General features: G+C 45.7%; 2 protein-coding genes across 2 annotated transcripts; one reads left to right on the forward strand and one right to left on the reverse strand.

Moving 5' to 3' along the window:
• Window positions 1–16,343: 16,343 nt before the first annotated feature.
• SODALDRAFT_376305 (hypothetical protein) lies at window positions 16,344–17,437 on the reverse strand. Its single transcript, XM_028614804.1, has one exon. It carries the CDS (start codon window positions 17,160–17,162, stop codon window positions 16,602–16,604), a length of 561 nt encoding a protein of 186 aa, XP_028468324.1. The 5' UTR covers window positions 17,163–17,437; the 3' UTR covers window positions 16,344–16,601.
• SODALDRAFT_356526 (ATP-dependent protease La) lies at window positions 17,407–21,310 on the forward strand (the record flags this gene model as incomplete). The annotated part of the gene is made up of 5 exons (XM_028613917.1): window positions 17,407–17,442; window positions 17,519–17,717; window positions 17,845–18,009; window positions 18,035–21,081; window positions 21,167–21,310. The coding sequence occupies 5 exons, from the start codon at window positions 17,407–17,409 to the stop codon at window positions 21,308–21,310; spliced, it is 3,591 nt and encodes a 1,196-aa protein (XP_028468325.1).
• Between the last annotated feature and the right edge of the window lie 22 nt (window positions 21,311–21,332).

Consider the following 21,332-nt stretch of genomic DNA (forward strand, 5'->3'; position numbering starts at 1 on the left):
GTTAACGCCTAAGCTTTCTTCTATTAATTCCCGGTATATAAGCCGTATCGCGAGCGGTTTACCGTTATCTTATACTAAGGATAAAAGCGTTCTAAGGTCGCTCTTATAGGTTTCCGTAACTCCCCGGCGCACGTCTAGCGATATATAGATATGCTTCTTCGGCTATATAAGGATTTCGTCGTAGCTTTTATTAACGATATCGTGATCGCCTTAGATTCCGAGGATAAGCACGCTACCTACTTAGAGTCCGTTCTGTCCCTCTTTAATCGGAAGAGGATATCTATCTCCCCTAATAAGTCCTTTATCGCGTACCCGTCGGTTTAGCTATTAGGATTTAAGGTTAACGCCCTTAGCTTATCGAATACTAAGGAATGTATAGCGGCCCTCCGTAACGTACTATCTCCGAAATCTCTCTAAGCGCTAGAATAATAGATCGGTATAACCGGCTAGCTCCGGCACCTTATTCCACGGTTTTCCTACCGTATCGGTCCGTTATAGCACCGGAAAACCACTCTCCTCGCTAAGGTATAAAAGCTAGGGAAAGACACGGGATAGGCTTATAAGGCGTATACTAGGCGCGCCGTGTTTAAACTAATTACCGAAGAGTTAGCCGTATTTAAGGATATCACGGATACTCTTACCTTAGATATTTATCTCTTCCACTATAATCCTATAAAGATCCTCTTTATTTAGCTTAATATCTTTAAGGAATACGGCTTTTCCGCTATACTCTTCTAGCTAACCGATAAATCCGAATAGCTCGCTAAGGGAACCGTCCGTAAGACCTTAGTCCGCTCGGTGCTTTATATTAGTAAAGGGCTTAACGCCGCCGAGCAAAAGTACTAGCTAACTAAGCTAAAGATTACCTGTCTTATCTAGGCAGTCCGTAAAACCCGGACTATTATCTAGTCCGCCCGCCGGAATCCGACCGTTATTCTAATAGACTATACGGCTACCGTAGGCATTATAAAGTTAACGGCGCTGGCTAGCACCAATAAGACCCGGCTAAATATAAAGCTTATTCTCTCCTCCGAATTCCTTAGCTAGTTCTAACTAGACTACCGCTATATCCCTAGTAGGATAAACGTGGTGGCCGATACCCTATCACGGCTCCCTACCACCGATATAGCAGAAAAGGAGGATAATAAGGGAGAGCTCGAAAGGATTTAGTATAACTAAGCGGTCTATTACTTTAGCGAGCTAAAAATAGATCCCGATATAAGATAAAGGATTATCGACGGTTACGTTAATAATCCACGGTAGGCTCCCTTACTTACCTAGGTAAAAGACCACTTATCCGCGGTTAAGATTCCTTTTAAGGAGGATAACGGCCTATTATACCACGTAGAATAAAACAGTAAACGCTATCTTTATATACTATTCGCCCTATATTAGGAATTTATCTACGCCGCCCACGATAAACACTACTACTTCGGCGCTAAGCGTACCTAGTATAACCTTATTAGCTAATTCGCTATCCCTAAGTTATATAGGGAAATAGAGTCTTATATTACTAATTATTAGGTCTATGCTACTAACTAAATAAACCGTTAGCGTCCCCTCGGCGAAATATAGCCTATCTAACGCCGTTAATCCCCTTCTATACTATCGCTATAGACTTTATTATCGGTTTACCTAAGGTTCCCTTAGCCGGTTCCCCTTAGTAAAGGGAGGGCTTCCCTTTATTCGACTCGCTTCTAACCGTAACCGATAAGTTTCCTAAGGCCACCTTACTTATTCCGGGCTATAGTATATACACCGCTAAGGACTAGGCTTTATCACTACTCTAGGCGCTCTAGTTAGGTAATTAGGGTATCTCCTAATCTATTATCTTTAACCGTAACCCTAAGTTCCTCTTAGACTTTTAGTAGACACTATAGAAGGCTACCGGCACGACGCTAAGGTTTTCCACGGCGTGGTATCCCTAGACGGACGGCCTATCTAAGCGTAAAAACTAGACGGTCGAGATCTTTATCCGTATATTCCTCGCCGATAACCCGGGTATTCTATAGACTAAGGTAATCGTGTCGCTATAGTTTAACCTTAATAACGTCTTTAGCGAGGTACTCGGATATATACTAAATAAAATACTATATGGTATAAAGACTAACGGTCCCCTTAACCTTATCGGCGAAGCTAGTCCCTAGATCTTCCCCGAAATACTCTAAGAAGACACTAAGCTTATTATCGCTATAGCCTAGATATATATAAAGCGGCTATACGATAAAAAGCACCGTAATCGGTTCGTACCGGGCGACCTTATATATATCCGGCTCGGTAACGGCTATAATCTACCCGGTAAGCTATCCACGAAGATTGGTTAGCAACGAATAGGTCCTTTTAAGGTAATTAGGTAGGTAACGCCGTTAGTATACTACCTTAACTTACCGGGAACGCTTAATATATACCTAGTTATTAGTATCGCCTATCTATTACCGGCGAAGGACTTAGGTAAGGACTTATTCCCCGGCCGCTACGCCGATAGAGGGCCGGTGGATACCGAGGACTAGAGCGGAGACTAGTGGCGCGACCCGTATAAGCACTACGAGGTGGAAGTAATCCTAGATAAAAGAGTCACCCGTAAAGAATAAGGTTAGCCTCGCACGGAGTACTTAGTGCGATAGAAGGGATAGCTAGCTTACTAGAATATATAGATACTATAAGAAGCTATAGAGGCGTAGGAGTTAATCGATACCTTTAAGAAAAAATAAAAGACCTTAGTTAACCTAAGGATAGCCTTAAAGAAAACGGAGCCTCCGAAGGTCTTATAACCGGGCGACGTTAAAGAACTAAAGGAAATACGGCGTATACTAAGGGTTACTAAGGTATCTCGAGACACGCTAGGGACACGGTATAAGAATATTACCGCCGCCCCGAGTAACCCCGAGTATATAGCAGGAATAAGCTCGCGATCTATATATACCTTCTATTAACCACCGTAATAACCACGGTTACCACGGCGTTCGGTTAGGTAGTAGAAGAAATAATACTACGCCTATAATATTCGAGTTTTTCTTTCTCTTCGTTTCTCTTCTCTCTTCTTCACCACTATAACCTTAATTACTAGGATCGCTAATATAGTTCGCTACTCTTTCCTATTCTCCTTATCACGTATTCGTCGTTGTATAACGTATACCTCTTTATTATTCCTATTTATATAACGCGAACTATTACTTCTTGTGTACCCTATACCGCCCTAACGGTTTAGGACTACCTTACTATCTATATACTTCGCGGTATAGGCGCCGAGCTCTTATTAGCCGTCTAAGAATCAAGACTATAGGGACCTCTTCGAGCGAGCGTTCCGAAACCCTAAAAAGCCGGGTACCGGCTTTACTAAGGACGGATACTACCGCGCCATTATACTCTACGGCGGAGAAAAGCGGCTAGAGCACGAGCTTAACGCCCTCGGTAAACGCTTTATAGAGTAGAAATAATGCTATAAGAGTAAGCTACGCGAGTTCCGATTATATACTAAGGCGTAAGGCTACCTAAACCTAAAGACTTAGGAGTTAGACTGTATAGTCTTTATACCCTGTAAGGAACTGAGTGGCACGGTGGATTAGCACTATGTATAATCGGGGATACGCTCGGATCGCCGAGTACTCGGCGAGATTAAATTACCACGTTAGCGTAGAGGGGGAAAAGTCCCCTTTTCCTCCTTAAGTTAAAGTCTTAATAATATATAACTATTAAGTCCGAATAGTATTATCCGTTACGGTGTATCTTTTCCCTGGTATTATAGTCTATTCCTTGATAAATTCTTTAACTTCTATACTTATAAGGTTACCGGGCCGAAGATACTATTAAAGCGGACTTTACGAAGCACTACCGACGCCGAGCGGGCGGATACGGGCGTATAATAAGAAGAGTCTATTCGAGGTATCGAAGAGTGTTAGGACCGATAGAATAATAATAACGATACGGCCTTATCGTCGTCCCTTCATTCGGTACGAACGCGGATATTATCCGTGGATAGTTATCCACGGAGACTCGATATCGAATAAGCGAGGAGCGCCGAATAGTCGGCGAGCTACGCGTCTTCCGATCGTATAGGGGAACCGTCCCCGATAACTACTAAGAACCTATTCGCCCTACTAATATATTAGGTATAATAGTAGTAAGAGTTTAACTAGTAGATATAGAGGTAGAACGAAGCTATTCTATACAGGCTTATCGAACGCCCGGCGATAAAGCGCGAATAAAAGAAGCTACCAGTTTATAACTATAAGACGCTAGGAGAGAACGCGACCGTTACTAAGATTAACGACTAGGTATCCGCGGTTAAGGCCGGGAACCGTTTTCGGGTAAAGGCCCCTATACTCTAGCTAATTAAATAGGCTTTAACTAAGCTAGAACGCTCTTACTAGATATCGTGACGGAGCCACGAATAAAAGCTCTTATCGCCTATATAGGATAATTTTAAGGCGTTTATTCGGCGAGAATACCTATCTCGCGACTTACAGCATTTCTACTACCGGAAGGAGCTATATACGTTATATATTATCGGCGAGATAACGCCGATAAAGTTATTCGAATAATAGGATAACTACTATCGCCTATTAGGGTAAGAGATGTATAGTAGCGAAGAGCGTGCGTATAACTATTTTCGATAACTACCTGCACGGTTCCGCGATAAGCTTCGCGAATAACGGGTTAAGCTTAAAGAGGCTTATACGGTAGCGTAGGAGGCGTAGTTACTTTAGGAGATATACTCCCCGAATAATAGGTCCGATAGCCGGAAGAGGTCCTACTCTTACTATTAGAAGAATAACCCGTTATCGAGGGGATAGTATCCGTCCGCTAAACGGTCGGAAGGCACCTTAAAGGGGTAGTAATAAGCGACGAAATCTTTATTGTCGATAACTATGCCTAGCGCCCAGAAGACCTCTAGGTTAGATAAACCCTTTAATAAGGAGTACTATAACTATAGTAAAAAGGGATACCGGTCTAAGGACTACTATAGCAAAGACCGTAAAGATAGCGATAAGGGCTCGGCGAAGAAAAGCGCTAACGTAAGTAATATTTAGGCCTAGGGGAATTTAGCCCTTGATAATAATATACGGATTACCGAGATCCTTAATAGCCCGGGAAACGGATCAGCAGGGGGTAAGCACTATATCCGTAAAAGCCCCGAAATAGGTCCTAGTTAGTAAAGTCACGCGAGGAGTAACGTACGTTATCCGAGAAGGGCGTAAGGTTAAGCTTAGCGTCGACCTTAATACGGGTATATAAATCGATATTATTAGCCTAGCGCTAGTAGAACGGTTAAAGTTATAGCCGTTAGACGGAATCTAGGCCCCGGCTCTAGAAAGCTTTAATAGCCGAGCGGCGAGTAGTCGCGGAGTATACGGCTTGGTTTTCTATTTAGTAGACTCTAAAAGGAGGCCCTAACTCTTAAAAAGAGTATTTATTTACACGGACCGGCCGAAGGGGTTAGGTCACTTATTATTATCGAATAATAGTATAGGTTAGGAGAGTATCCTAATCGACACGGCTAGCCGAATATTCGGCTTTAGATCGCTCTTTATCGCGGAACCCGAGGCCTAGGCCCGGGAGGTAGTAGAGTAAAGGGCGAAGGCGTACGTTATATACGTTATTATAGCCCGTGCTAGATTCTAGAGTTAAGATAAACGCGTCGGATAAAGTAGTATCCGGAATTTTAAGTTAGAAGCATAACTCGTAGTAACGACTAATCGCCTACTATTCGCGGAAACTTACCGACACGGAATAATAGTAGGCTATAGGATAATAGGAGTTATTAGCTATCGTGGAAAGCTTAGAGTATTAAAAATACTACCTTAAAGGTATAGGGCAGGCGTTCACGGTCCTAACGGACTATAAAGCCTTAAAGGGCGTGTTATAGGCGCTAGCGCGAGACCTTCGCGGAAGGCTCGCTAGATAGGTATATCGGCTTACATCTTTCGATTTCGAAGTATAGTATCGCCCGGGAAAGATAAACCCGGCGGATAGTCTATCTAGGAGGCTAGACTATATAGGGGGGGAAATATCCTATAGCAATATCCTCCCTACCCTTTTTAGTAAGCTAAGTCTAATTAATAATATATAGGTAAGCGTTCGCCGATAGATCGTATAAATCCATACTACTCTAAAGAAGGCGGTTCTTTTTATATATATATAGGCCGTTAGGAGGTTACTTTAGGAGAAGGACTTTAGACCTAAAAGATAACGGGTCGCTTCGCTAAGCGAAGATATCGCGTAGCTAAGCTCTAGAGTAGGGCGATAAGGGTAATAGCCACCTCTAAGCCTAAAAGACAGCACCTCGCGTGTTATCGTTATAGTAATTATATAGGCTAAGAAAACCCGCGGTAATAATATAATAGCCCGGCAGGCCTTTACCGACTATACGCTAAAGGAGGAGACTAAGGCTAGGGTTATTATAATCCCGGATTAGTATATCCCACGCTTTATAGTACGGGAGCTTACTAGGGGCGAAACGGTAAATCGTCTTACGTCTAGCGAAGAGTTTAAGTAGTTAGTTAGAGGGCTATAGACTATTAACGCTAACTATATATCTTTAGCGGCGAATATTCGATAAAAGACCGGAAAAAGAGCGGGGTACTCTCTTACCGAAAACGGTATACTACGTTATAGGGGAAGACTAATAATCCCCAAGGAGGCGATAATTCGGAAGGAGATTCTACGCTAACACCACGATAACCCCCGTATAGGGTATATAGGTGTAAATAAGATATTAGAGCTAGTATCGAGGAAATTTTATTAGGTTAACTTAGCGTATAACGTTCGCGAATATATCGCCGTATACTCGGCTTATTAAGGCGCTTAGGTATTAAGGTATAAACGGTATAGATAACTATAATCGCTACTATTACTATTATACCTATTTTAAAAGATCGTTATAGACTTTATTACGGGTTTCCTACCCGCGAAGGGCAGGGATAGTTAAACCTATAATACTATACTAGTAATCGTCGACCGCCTAATAAAGTACGCACTTTTCGTGCTAACCTATAAGATACTTATAGCACCCTAGTGAGCTATGATCCTCTATAGCGAGGTTAAATATCGTTTCGGGAGCCTAAAGGAAATTATAAGCGATAGAGATAAGCTTATCACGAGTCGGTTTTAGGAGGAGTTCTGCCGCGAAAAGGCGACTACTCGCCGACTATCCACTATATTTTACCCTTAAACGGATAGGTAGACTGAACGGACGCACTAAACGCTATTTAAGTTCCTAAGAATAATAGGAGCGGAGGCCGCTAAGTATTAGCCGATCTAGTTATAAGAGGCTAAGTTTATATATAATAATAGCCTATATAGTTCTATTAGGGTATCCTTATATAAGGTATTTTACGGGTATTACCCGAGGATAGTAGAGTACGTTAAACCTAGAGATAATACTACGGTATAAGGCGTTAGAGAACGTATTCAATAGTTAGCGGATATCTGCTAACGGGTCCGCGCCTATTAGGAGGCGGCGGTTAAGACTTAGACTAAGCACTATAATAAGAGGTATAAGCCTAGGAGTTTCGAAAAAGGAGAATTCGTGGGGCTCGCTACTATTAATTTTCTATTTAAGTCCGGCTTAAAACTCGCGCCGCGGTATATCCGGGTAAAGGTTTTAGAGCGGATCGGCGAGCTAGCGTATAGGGTTCGTCTACTACTATAGTACTTAAGAATATATAACGTGTTTTCGGTATCGCTATTAGAACTATAGAGAGACGGGCTTATAGCCGAAGGTTCGGCGATCGACCTATTACCGCTCACGGAGGAGTAGAATAAGTAGGAAGTCGAGGATATTATAGCTTATAAGGAGGAATAATAGGCGGGCTAGCCGGTAGAGTATAATACCTAGGAGCCTAAGGACTACTTAGGAAACGCTCCGGCTATCGTAAAGCGATGCTAAAAGTAAAAGAAATATATATGTAAAAAGTAGGATAACTAGTAGCGCTAAACGGCCAGTATATAATTAGAAAATATTAAGAGAATCGATACTATCTTATATAGCGGAATAGTGTATAAGATAAAAATATAGGCTATATATATAGGAGATAACGCTAAGAGGCGACTATAAAATAAATTAGATCCTAGCCCTATTAGTATAGCGCCTTATAGCCGCCGATACTATACCTTTTAATTATCGAAACCCTTAAAGGAGTCGTTATCGCTACTAATAATAATGACCTCCTTTAAGAGATCGGTATCCTTTATCTCGATATTATCGGAGTCGGGCTTAATACCCTCCTCCTTTATCTCCTCCTTCTCCCCCTCGGATAAGGCGACTATAGGCGATAACTCGGTAATAGCCTCGGGGCTATTAGCGGTTATAGGCGAGGCGGTAGGGGAGATAACGCTAACGGCGCTAGCGTTATTAGCGGTATTAGTAGCGGTATTAGCGGTATCGGCGGCGGGTAAAATAGGAGAGGCGGTATTAGCGGAAGTAGGCAGCGATTACTCGACGATACCCTCCTTATCGTCCGAATAAATATAAACCTAGGGCCTATAGGCGGCGGTACGGCGGCCGGCGAAAGCGGCGGATATAAGGGGGCAACGATAAGGCTTACTAGCGTTTATAAGGGCGGTGGCTAATCCCCGTAGGCGAGGGAACGAATTTATACCGCGCTAGTTAAGGCTAGCGGTTTAAGCCGTACGCTTATCGGGGTATTCCTCGACGTCCGCGCCCCGAAGCTCACGGACGGCACGCCGTAGCGTAGTAAAGGTGATAAGCCTACGGTCCCTAAGGGGCGTAACTATACCTATAAGGGAATAGGCCTTATCGGCCTAGAGGTTATCGACCTAGAAAAGGTTAGTATAAGCTAACCGAATAGCGAATAATAGGTATAAACCCGTATTATTAGGTCGATAGTTAATAAAGACCAAATCGATAATAGTGCATCGAGTATAAGATAATTAGCGTTAGCGGCGGCGGCAGGGCGAGTAGCTTTATCTAAAGCTTTACGGAACTATTTATATACGGCCTAAAGCTATAGATAAAAGCGGCGCCGACCGATTAGCGTTAGCTCTTCGTTAGCCTCCTTTTAGAGGACGCTAATAGTGATATTCTAAATAGTCTAGGTAGCTCCTAGAAGGCTATCGGGAATCTAAAAATGCTTTAGAAGCCGAACGTTTAGCGAAGGTAAGGATAAACTTATAGATATACACGCCTAATACGAATGAAGATAAATAACACACCTATATACGTTAGAGTTAGAGTAGTTAATATAATCTATATAAATATCGCTAGCTAGGGAAGCTATATAATAACCGTAAGGCGGATTATTAGAAAAGCTCCTTAGCCACCTATTACCGGTATTATAGGGTATATAACGTAACTCTCGGGTAACGCCGAGTAGAAGAGATATATTAGCGATTAGTCGATATTAGGAAATAAGAAGGATATAATAGCGACTATTCGGCTATAATATAGATATAGATATAAATATAAATATATAGTAAACTAAAACGTAATATAAAGAATAAGGATTACGTAAGGAAAAGGAAGAAGAGAAGAATAACTACGGGGGAGCTATAAGAACTTTTATCTACGAGGCGAACGGTCGCCTTAATTACGAATCCGGTCGGAGAGAGAGTAAGTATAAAGAACGGTAATAAATTTAGTAATACTATACACCACGATAATACAGGAAGGTATAACGACGAGCGCGATATTATAAAACACGGCGAGTAATTACCGGCTATTACGCAGAACGCTAGAAAAGGGAATAGTATTTAGTAAGTAAGTCGGCTACGTAATTACCGCTAACGGTTTACTGATTACCTAACTATACGTGGAAGGAAGTCGTGATATTTAGAAGGAGGTACGTAGCCTTACCGGTACTAACTAATTATAAGCCCTGACCGGATAGTAGAGTTCGTATAAGGCTAGAGTTATACGCACGTTCTGCCCGGTAAGGGGAATAGAATAGGCCTAAGGGATTAGCCCCATTAGAGAGGGGGTAGTATAAGGAACTAAGTGGCACGGTGGATTAGTACTATATATAATCGGGGATACGCTTAGATCGCTAAGTACTCAGCGAGACTAAATTACCACGTTAGCGTAAAGGGGGAAAAATCCCCTTTTCCTCCTTAAGTTAAAGTCTTGATAATATATAACTATTAAGTCCGAATAGTATTATCCGTTACGGTGTATCTTTTCCCTGGTATTATAGCCTATTCCTTAATATACCCGCGGAATATCCTAAGGTAAATAGCGAGATCACGTAGTAAAAAGCTAAAGACCTTATACGACGATTTCCCTAGCCAGACTACCTACTAAACGCTAACGCTAAGCTAGTATCTTAGGAATAACTATAAGTCGTATATAAGGACTACCTAAAAATAGTCCGCTAGCCCGATACCCCCTATAACTACGCGGGAAAGTTTATAAAGACCCTTTAATTCTACTACACGGTTAGCTTTAAATCCCCTAGCGCTAGCTCCGCTCCTTAGTTTCCCATATATGTGGACTTAGAGGCCGAGGCCGGTCTTATAGAATCTATTACGGGATTATTATCTACTCTTACTATATAGCCTAAGATACCTATAAAATTAGTAAATACTATAGTTCCCGGGTTTATACTCTAGTATATCCGAGACTATACGTACCTTTCTAAGGCAATATACAATATAGTTTTATCCGAGAAGGATATAGATAAGTTATACCCCGAGCTAAAGGCATACCTTAAGGACTACGCCTAGTAAGCTAACGCTACTAATAAGCTTATCCGTAAGTACTTACACGGTATTCCTACCGTAAAGGGAAAGGAAACGGCGCCTACTATACTCTTAGTTAAAGATTTCCTGGCTATAGTCCGCGTCGGAGAGGAGCTAGCCCTAACGCCGCCGGCTAAACGCGCCGCGCCTTAGGACGCGGTAGCTAAGCCTCCTACTAAAAGAATTATAGGGGATACCGCCGCTAATTAAGCCTTATAGGATATCGTTAAAAACTTCGCTAGCCGACTATAAACCCCCGGCCTTTAGCTTATCTAGGAGACGGCTACCTCGGGCGAATAGTGTGTAACTATCCTTAAATAGCGCGAACACGCTATCGTACTCCTAATCCTAGCCGTAAAACTCGTCGCTATAATTATCTTAGAGAGACTCGCGAAAGACGATATATAGAACGCTATAACCCTGCTATAGCTTCTAATAATATAGCGTATAGGCCGTATAGTTACTATAGCTCCCCTTACGGCTAACGGAGAACTTACTAACGCCCGCTAGGATACCTTAATAAATAGAATCGTGTTAGACTGCGAGAATACTATTACTACTATCCAGTACTATATAGCCCTAAAACACCTATAGGCCGACTAAGAGCTATATAGACTAGATAAGGCCTACGTTCACGACTATACCGCGGTAAACATATAAGTAGCCGATATTACTATAAAGAAAGCAGTTATAGCGCTATTCACGCCGGTAAAGGAATAGGGTCTACCGATAGAATATAAGGCCCCCGCCGTCGCGGAGGAGGAGATCACTATAATTAACTAACTATACAGCTAGACTAACTAGGCGTAGGAGAAGCTTAGTTTTTACTATAGCACGCGGTGATATAGTATAATATAAGGTTAGTATTAGGTCTATTCTTTTTACTTTATTTTTTTTTTCCCCTCCTTTCGTTTCTTCGTTTTACCTTTTCGCCGGGATATACCCGGTAAATTCCTTTCTCCTGTATATACTTCCCGTTATACCTAGGGATTAGCACGTTATATTAGGTAGTAACGATAGCGGCTACTATTAGGGCGCCGCCGAAAATTACTATTTCCTTCTATTACTTCCTAGCTATACTATAGTTTACTAGTATAACCGTGACGAGCCTTTAGCGAGGCTATCGTAGTCGCTAAGGGAAGCCCGCGGGACGTAGGGCTTCCTCGCCCGGGGTAATTAATATGCCCTAGGACACCTCCGGGTATACCTCGGCGTACTATAGGCATACCTTAAAGGTACCGTGGTATATACTATAGCACCTATAGGGTATACCGTGGATACCCGCAGGATACCCTAAGGCACCCGGAGGATTATATACGTAGATACCGAGGATCCTACGGGGTTTACCCGTGGGTATATTAGGTTCCGGGGGCGCGCCCTCGTTTAGTTTAGAGAAGATATCTTATTTTACTACTATTTACGGCACCCTAAGGTTACCCCTTAGAAATCCTGGCTCCTAGGTCCTATAGTACTGGCTAGCCAGGGGATATACCGGTCAGGCATATTACCGTAGCAGAATCCTCGCGCTAAACAGTTTAGGGGTATTATCTTCGCTATCGCGAGGGTATTAGTAGATGCCTTAGGCTTTTAATAGGATATATAGCCAGAGATTATTATAGTAGCCACTTACCTATATAACCGCACTCCACGTAAGGATCTAGGCTAGTAGACGCCTAAGGGAGCGTTAAACGCGTGGCTATAAAAGGAGGGTATCGTTAGCTTTATAGCTAAAACCACTAATCCCTCTATTAGCCACCTAAAGAGGTACGGTTCTAAGGCGTACGCGTTAACTGCTAACTACCTACGAGGAAGGCGTAAGAATAAAAAGCTTGCGCTGAGGGTATATGTCGGTTATTTAATCGGATATAAGGGCATTAATATTTTTCGGATTTTAGTTCCTTAATTAGGGGATAGGATCCTGCATATAAGGGACGTTATCTTTAACGAGTTAGTCCTTTATAAAAATAGGGAGAAAGAGCCTAATATGCCTATACCTATACAGCTTTTCGATAACCTTAATCTACTATTAGACTAGGGTATTTAAGACCCTTTTAGCATTATAATAGATATCGTCGATTTCGGTATACCTATAGTAATATAGTAGAACTCCACGATAAAGGCGTTATAAGAGGGAAGGAGGCGTTAATAATAGTCTTAATCGTTAAGATCTAGGGGGGTGGCCGGCGATGGTAGTAAAGGATTAAAAACCGTTACTAATGTAAAAGCCACTAAAACCGCCTCTAAAAACTAATAGGTTACTGACTAAGAGGTATTACCTGAAACGGCTACCACGGTCGCGGTAGGCACGGTTCCTACCATTATGCCTGCCGTTATTCCTACCGTTAGTTCTTCCTCTTTAACTACTATTTTACCCTCCTCTTTAATAATAGCACTAAAAGTACTAATTTTACCCTCTTTAATAACCTCTTCTTCTTTAATGCCTATTTATACGCCCTTTTTGCCACCTCCTAATAATCCTTAGACGTCTATAGCTATAGTGGTTAAACGTAGCAACGATACTAGTAGTTACTCCTTTAGTTCTTCCTCTACCTTAGAAAAGGCTATAGGTAAGGCTACCGACGATACCGTCGGAATAGGATTATTATCACCTAACTAATCCGTTATTAAAGGGGCCACTACTACTACCGGTACTCCTTAATCTAATCTATAAATAACAACCCTATCTTTAGCAGCTAAGTTTAATCCTACTACTACTACTACTATCGCGGCCTAATAACTAACCTCTTATTCGCCTGCTTTAGCTTTAACGTCTACCACTATAAGGAGGCCTACTCGTAATCGCCAACCTCCCTCTAAGTACGATGATTACGTCTCCTACTACACCTTTAAGAAGCCGAAAAAGCCGCTATTACGCCGAGAAATACCTAAGGAACTATTAAATTAGTATTAGATACTAAAAAACCCCTATAAGCTATAATAGCTTAGGGCAGCCGTATAAGAGGTGGATACACTTAGGTTAATAGGCATCTTTAAAGCAGCAGAGCAGCCCTAGGGTAGGCAACGTGCCTTAGACCTTAAATAGGTCTTTAAGTATAAGGTTAACCCGTTAGGGTACGTTAGTAAGTTTAAGGCGAGGTTATACGTGCGAGGAGATTAATAGCCTAAAAATCACCTTAACGCCTACGCCTCTACCCTTACCGGCAGGACCTTTAGGTTATTAATAGCTATTACTGTCTATTTTAACCTGGAGACACGTTAGCTTAATACCGTTAACGCCTTCACTAACGCTACCCTTAACGAAGAGATTTACGTTAAGGATCCACCTAGCTAGCCGCTGCTTTAAGCAGTAAAAGGCATAAAGAGCGACGAGGACCTCGAGGCTATTTTAAAGCTATTATAACCACCCTCGCGCGGTATATAACGCCTACGCAGGGCGTTATATAGCCTATATCGCTCCCCTAAGCTATAGCACGAATAGCTCTTTTCCGTTTTAGGTAAGTACGACCTAAAGTAACTGACTAAAGACGATTACGTCTTTAAAAGCAAAGAACTAATCGTCTTCTTCTACGTGGACGATATTATTCTAATTTATAAAAAGGAATATTAATCTGCTACTAATTCTCTTATATAACGGATATAGTAGCACTTTTAAGTAAGGGATCTCGGCCTACTTAAGTGGTTCCCAGGGATTAGGGTGGTTCGTGACCGCTAATAATATCGGCTATAGCTTTCCCTTAAGAACTATATCACCGAAAAGATTAAGGCGTTATAGGTGGATTATAGTAGGCGTAGGGTTAAAAGCCCTTTTCCTTTTCCTGATATCTTATAACCTATAACCGAGTAGGCCTTTATAGATTTAATCCACCTATATCTACGAAAAGTCGGCTTTATTAACTACGCCGCCTATTACATAAGGCCTGATATCTTTAAGGCCGCTTCGAGGCTTACGGAATTTAATACTAACCCGTTAACATAGTATCACGATACCGTAAATAGGTATTTAAAGTATCTCGCCTCCACTAAGTCCCTATGCCTTTACTTTAGACCACGTAGTAACCACCTATAGCACGCACTTTACTATACTTCTAACGTAGTCTTTAGGGACGACCGTGAGACTCGGTATAGTTCCTAAGGCTATACTATATTATTATTCGGTGGCCCTATGGACTAGAAGGCAAATAAGTAAATAAGCGTCGTGACCTCTAGTACTAAAGCCGAGCTTATAGCCCTTTCTGCTGCTATTAGGTAGTATATCGCGATTAGGCGATTAATACACGACCTAACCTTAACCTTTAAAAACGAGCCTCTAACGATATACTACGATAACGACTAAATAAGGATCCTTTTAGAGGTACTACGCCCTTAGGTTATATCTAGATTAAAGTATCTAGATATCCACGCCCTTTAGATCCGATAGGTCGTTTAATAGAAGAAGGTCCTGATCGCCTGGATCTTAACCTAAGAGATAGTTACCGATAGGCTGACTAAGATACTTCCCCCGTAGAAATATAAGGCGTTTGTATATCTGCTGGGGATAGAGGTCCTAAGCCAGGGGGCTTAAGGCAATTTATAAGAGGCGCGGTACTAAGTTTATAATCTGTAGCCTAGATTGATCGTTATTTTAGTGCCCTTTAGATTATTATTTAGGTACCCGTTTTTAATATAGTTTTAGGGTTAATTTGGCTACCTGTTTTTACACGTTTTTGACGTTTTTGGTTATAAAAAGAGCGCGCTTTTTAATAAGCCGTTTAACCGTTGGATTAATATCTAGGCCTCTATTTTACCCTAGATTTACGGCTTTACTTAAGCAGAATAGTTAGGATTAATCCTGTAGTTCTGGGGGGGTGTGTTAGATGCCTATATCCACCTTATCGGGGTGTGACTTACGCTATTGCTGTAGACGGATGGGGTACTTCCGACCGATGTATCTATATTAATTTCCCCTCCTTTTACTTTATAGTTAGATATTTCCGCAAAGTATCTTTTACTCTTCTTTAATACATATATATATCTTTCGCGTACCTTATTTATGTGCTGATATATCTTAACCCGCTGCTACAGGTATCCGTATCTATATAAGAATACCCGGGATAGGCTATAAAATGTCCTGGTACAATACGGAATATACGAAGTAATTAGTATTCCCGCCAAAGAACTAGGTATATAAGGTACCATATAATATCATATACCGGTACAGCGTAACCGGTATACCTTAGGGTACCTTAGTGCACCGTATATACCTGCCCCGGCGGGTCCTTGGAAGCCAATAGGGATCGGATAGCTTGATTACCAATGTCGTGGCTGACGGCCACAATCACATCGCCATTTGAACATTTGAACTGCCAGGGATCGCACCCAAACAGAACGGTATGACCGGCGTGTCCCATTCTGAGATTCCCAGCTTCTCTAAATACATTGTAAGGAGCGGCAATGCGAATTGCTCGCGGACTTTTCCAGCGGAACTACACGCCTCTCTCTTACCTATTCTAGCATAGTCTTGCTTGGGCACGATACTACGAAGTAAGTAAAGTAGGGTAGCCAACCAGTTTGCGTTGGAATTCGCATTGGACTATGAAGCGCACCTTTAGCACGGTCTTCCACGCTATATACGTTGTCGAAACGGTTTAGCGTCCGACCGAGAGTTTGCTCTCACGGGACAAAATTGCAGAAGAAATTTGCGCGCCACTCGCATGTTCTTGACGTCGCGAGATTCATGGCATTTTAGTAGGTACCGAGTGTCAGTTCGGTAGCATAATCGCATGAAGCATCGCGGGTTGGCGGATCGCATAGCCACTTATTACTACCAGGACGATAAGAGCTTTATGCTGAAATGCGCGCCATGCTACCGTATCATATTCCCAGACTCCCGCTATATTCGGAACATATCACAAGGACATAACCAGAGCCAAAGCTACTCGAACAACCAACAAGCCACCGGCTCTTCATCAATCATCCCAGATAGCCGCCTTGGCCTTTTCAGCCTCCTCCCGCTTCTTCGCCTCTGCCGCCTTCTCCTGTTCCCGCCTCTTGCGCTCCCGTTCCTTGACCGCCCTGTCATATGCCCTCTGCTCCTCCGTCATCCTCGGCACCTTGACGCCCAGCGCGCTAGCGATCATCCGGCGCGCCGTTGCGTCTGTCTTCTCCGGGCGCCGCCGTTCTGTGGGAGCGTGCGACGCATCGTTGGTCCCGGGAGAAGGAGGGACGAGAGGGGGGATCCATGGCTGGGTCGAGGGCACTTTTGACGGGGAAATGGGCGTTGGGGGTGGCGCCTTGGACCCCTCATCGCCGTCCCGTGGCACTGGGGTGTTATCGGCGCCTGAGCCAACGCCCGCCCCGGCCCCGGAATCCGAATTCACATCCGAGTCAATCTCTTGGTCTTCCCATGAGTCCAGCACAGGTTCCTTGGGTTCGGAGGCTTTGGCGCCCTTGCCGGACTTTTTGGAGGGTTTTATGGTGAGTTTGGAAAGGGTCGAGGTTACTTCCGATGACTGGTCTGGGGACGCCATAGGGGATGTTCAAGGCGATTTCGTCGGATGGCTGTATGAGAAGAGCAAGTCTCTCCCGGGGCCCGTGGTCCTGAGATGGGAGGACTGAGAGCTTTTACAATGGCTGCGTGGGAAGAATGGTGACGAGGAAGGTGAATGTGTTACTTGTGGTTTGGTGAGTGTCAAGAAACGAGCAGGACGCTGACCCGACTGTAAGGCTCGTGGTCTTAGGCGGGGAATGGTTACGTTATGAAAAGGACAGTGGATGAACAACCGCAGAATACGGCAATGCAACCTCGAGGTACGAAGTGCGAGTCGTTACGAAATCCGTACGTTGTACTCGGTACTTGGTACGAAATGTCGGACCTCGTCGCCAGATACTGTGGTTTTGTATCTGCGAGGATTTGCCGAGAGTCTCCAACGAGAATATCACAGGCTGTGCTGTCAAATGTACACCGTACTCCGCATCGGTTCCGCGTGAAATTTTGACCGAGCTCCGATTTCTCCACTTCTCGTCATCAGCCTTTCATCCTGACCTTATTAATCCGATTCGGCAGAGTGCGAAGACGTTCTACCGTTCGTTCTACCGTACAAGCCACCGAATTTTCCGTCTATCCGTAGCACGTTGTGCCTCCCGCATTATACTCCATTTATTGCGTCTCCTCCCTCTTGTTTGCGTGGCTTCTTTCTCCTCCCTGGGCAGACCATCCGATCCGACTCGTGGTGTCTTCCGACTCGAAGCGAGACTGCTTCACCCAATATGGTTCTTCGGACTCACCTTCCGAGGAATTCGACCCTCCGGCATACGGCCGCCACATATACAAGACGTCTTCAAACCCAGTCCAACAGCAGATTATGGGCTGCGAGGGTTGCTTGGTCACCTACACCTACAGTGGCCGCCCGCGTGCGACATGACCCAGCCATCCGATCCCGGCCGGCCGCGGCCTATTTCTCGACCACAACATGCCACCTGAAGGAAGACAAGGGCCGCGGCTTCTTTGATCGGTCGGGCGAGCCACTCTCGGAGGAGGAGAAGAAGGCGAATTTGGAAAAAGAACGCGAGCAGGGGGACAAGGAAGTAACCGATGCGCCAAAATATCCCAGCGCCGAGGCGTTGGCAAAGAACGAGGGGCCCGCTGGAGGCCAGGATGGGAAAGCTGGGAAGGCTGCCGGAAGTGCTGCCGGAAGTGCTGCCGGAGGCTCCTCGTCCAGCTCCGGCGGTGATGGCTCGAGCGACGGCGGCCGCCGAGGTCGTAAAGCCTCGAGCGAGAGAAGCCTGCAGAAACCCGTTATTCCCGACGTTTACCCTCAAGTCCTGGCAATCCCCATCGCGAAACGCCCGCTATTTCCGGGATTCTACAAGGCCATCACGATCAAAGATCCCAATGTCGCAGCCGCCATCACGGAGATGATTAAGAGAGGTCAGCCGTACGTGGGTGCATTCCTGTTCAAGGACGAAAATGCGGACGAGGATGTGATTCGAAACCCGGAGGACGTGTACGATGTGGGCGTCTTTGCGCAAATCACCAGCGCGTTTCCCATGCACGGCGAGCAAGGGAGCTTAACAGCCATTCTCTACCCGCACCGCCGAATCCGCCTATCGACTCTTCTGCCGCCCGGTGGCGAGGAGTCGAAGAAGAGTGAGGCCAAGGTGGAGCCGGTTCCGGAACCGATTCCCCAAAAGTCTGCGGAGGAAGAACCGCAGTCAGAAAAGAAGGGCGACGTGGTGGCCAGCTTTGAGGAAAGCGCGGTCAGTCCCCGGCCAGACCAGACCGCCGAGAAATACGAGCCGACAGCGTTCCTTAAGAGGTACCCCGTCAGCCTGGTTAATGTCGAGAACCTGACGGAGGAGCCCTATGATCCGAAGAGCGCCGTCATCCGTGCCGTCACCAACGAGATCGTCAATGTCTTCAAGGAGGTCGCTACCATGAACAGCCTCTTTAGGGACCAGATTTCAACGTTCTCCATGAGCCAGTCGACAGGAAACGTAATGTCGGAGCCGGCTAAACTGGCGGATTTCGCCGCAGCCGTGTCGTCTGGCGAACAAGGAGAGCTCCAGGAGGTTTTGTCGAGCTTGAATGTCGAGGAGCGCATACAGAAGGCGCTCATTGTGCTCAAGAAAGAGCTCATGAACGCACAGCTGCAATCCAAGATTACCAAGGACGTGGAGAGCAAGATCACCAAGCGGCAACGCGAATACTGGCTCATGGAACAGATGAAAGGCATCCGGCGCGAACTGGGGCTCGAGTCGGACGGAAAGGACAAGCTAGTGGAGAGCTTCAAGGAGAAGGCCGACAAGCTGGCAATGCCCGAGGCCGTGCGCAAGGTCTTCGACGATGAGATCAACAAGCTCGCCCACCTGGAGCCGGCGGCGTCGGAATTCAATGTGACGCGAAACTACCTCGACTGGCTGACGCAGATCCCCTGGGGTCAACGAAGCGCCGAGAACTTTGGCATCGAGAATGCCATGAAAGTGCTGGACGAGGATCACTACGGACTCAAGGACGTCAAAGACCGCATCCTGGAGTTCATTGCCGTCGGCAAGCTGCGCGGAACAGTCGAAGGGAAAATCCTATGTTTCGTCGGCCCTCCGGGCGTGGGCAAGACGTCCATCGGCAAATCCATCGCGAGAGCCCTGAACAGACAGTACTACAGGTTTAGCGTTGGCGGCCTCACAGACGTGGCCGAAATCAAAGGGCATCGGAGGACCTACGTCGGTGCACTTCCAGGCCGAGTCATCCAGGCCTTGAAGAAGTGCCAGACGGAGAACCCCCTCATCTTGATAGACGAAATCGACAAGATTGGCCGGGGTTACCAGGGGGATCCGTCGTCGGCCCTCCTCGAGCTTCTTGATCCCGAGCAAAACAGCTCGTTCCTCGACCACTACATGGACGTCCCGGTTGATTTGTCCAAGGTCTTGTTCGTCTGTACCGCGAACATGACGGACACGATCCCGCGACCGCTCCTCGACCGGATGGAGCTGATCCAGCTCTCGGGATACGTTGCGGACGAGAAGAAGGCGATTGCGGAGCGATATCTTGCGCCAGCCGCTAAGACTGCTGCGGGCCTGGAAAACGCCGACGTTCAGCTCACGGAGGATGCTATTGAGGAACTGATCAAGTCGTACGCCCGCGAGTCGGGTGTGCGGAATCTGAAGAAGATGATCGAGAAGGTGTACCGGAAATCTGCTCTGAAAATCGTGCAGGACGTCGGCGAGCAGGCCCTCCCCGAGGAGGAGGCTCTGACCAGCGACGGCAAGGAAGCCCTCGAGGAATCGGAGAAGAACTCGGAAGAGGCATGCGAGGCCGGGGAGACATCGAGCGAGGCATCTGCTACGGAAAAGCCTCGGGTGCCCCTGGATGTGCCTGACACCGTCCACGTGAGCATCGGCAAGGATAATCTGAAGGACTACGTCGGCCCCCCCGTCTTCACGTCAGACCGGTTATACGAGGTGAACCCGGCCGGCGTAGCCATGGGTCTGGCCTGGACGCAGATGGGCGGTGCCGCCATGTACGTCGAGTCGATCGTTCAATCGGCTCTCAAGCCGAGCAGCCGGCCGCACCTCGAAATCACCGGCAACCTCCAACAGGTCATGAAGGAGTCGTCGACCATCGCCTACTCGTTCGCCAAGGCCCTGATGGCCAAGGAGTTCCCCAACAACAACTTCTTCGACAAGGCCAATCTGCACCTCCACGTGCCGGACGGCGCTGTGCCCAAGGACGGCCCGTCGGCGGGTATCACGATGGCCACTTCGCTGCTCTCGCTGGCGCTGGATGCCCAAGTCGACCCGACAGTCGCCATGACGGGAGAGCTGACACTGACTGGCAAGGTCCTGCGCATCGGCGGGCTGAGGGAGAAGACGGTTGCGGCGCGTCGGGCGGGCTGCAAGACCATCATCTTCCCCAAGGACAACTTGTCGGACTGGCTGGAGCTTCCCGAGGTATGTTGGCTCTTCTTTGTGGTCCTAGGAGGTCGACTTTTTGGACTTGTTGCGCCGTTTCGCTAACCTAACCTACAATTCGCAGAACATCAAGGAGGGCATCGAGGGCAAGCCAGTAGGCTGGTACTCCGACGTCTCTGACGTGATCTTCCCCAATCTCGACCGGGAGAAGGCCAATACCAGCCGGGTTCCAGACGAAGATCCCAAGAAGTCCACTGGGGCAGATTGAGTAAAAACTCCACTCCGGATTC

Source organism: Sodiomyces alkalinus, assembly GCF_003711515.1.
Source record: "Sodiomyces alkalinus F11 unplaced genomic scaffold SODALscaffold_2, whole genome shotgun sequence".
NCBI lineage: Eukaryota > Fungi > Ascomycota > Sordariomycetes > Glomerellales > Plectosphaerellaceae > Sodiomyces > Sodiomyces alkalinus.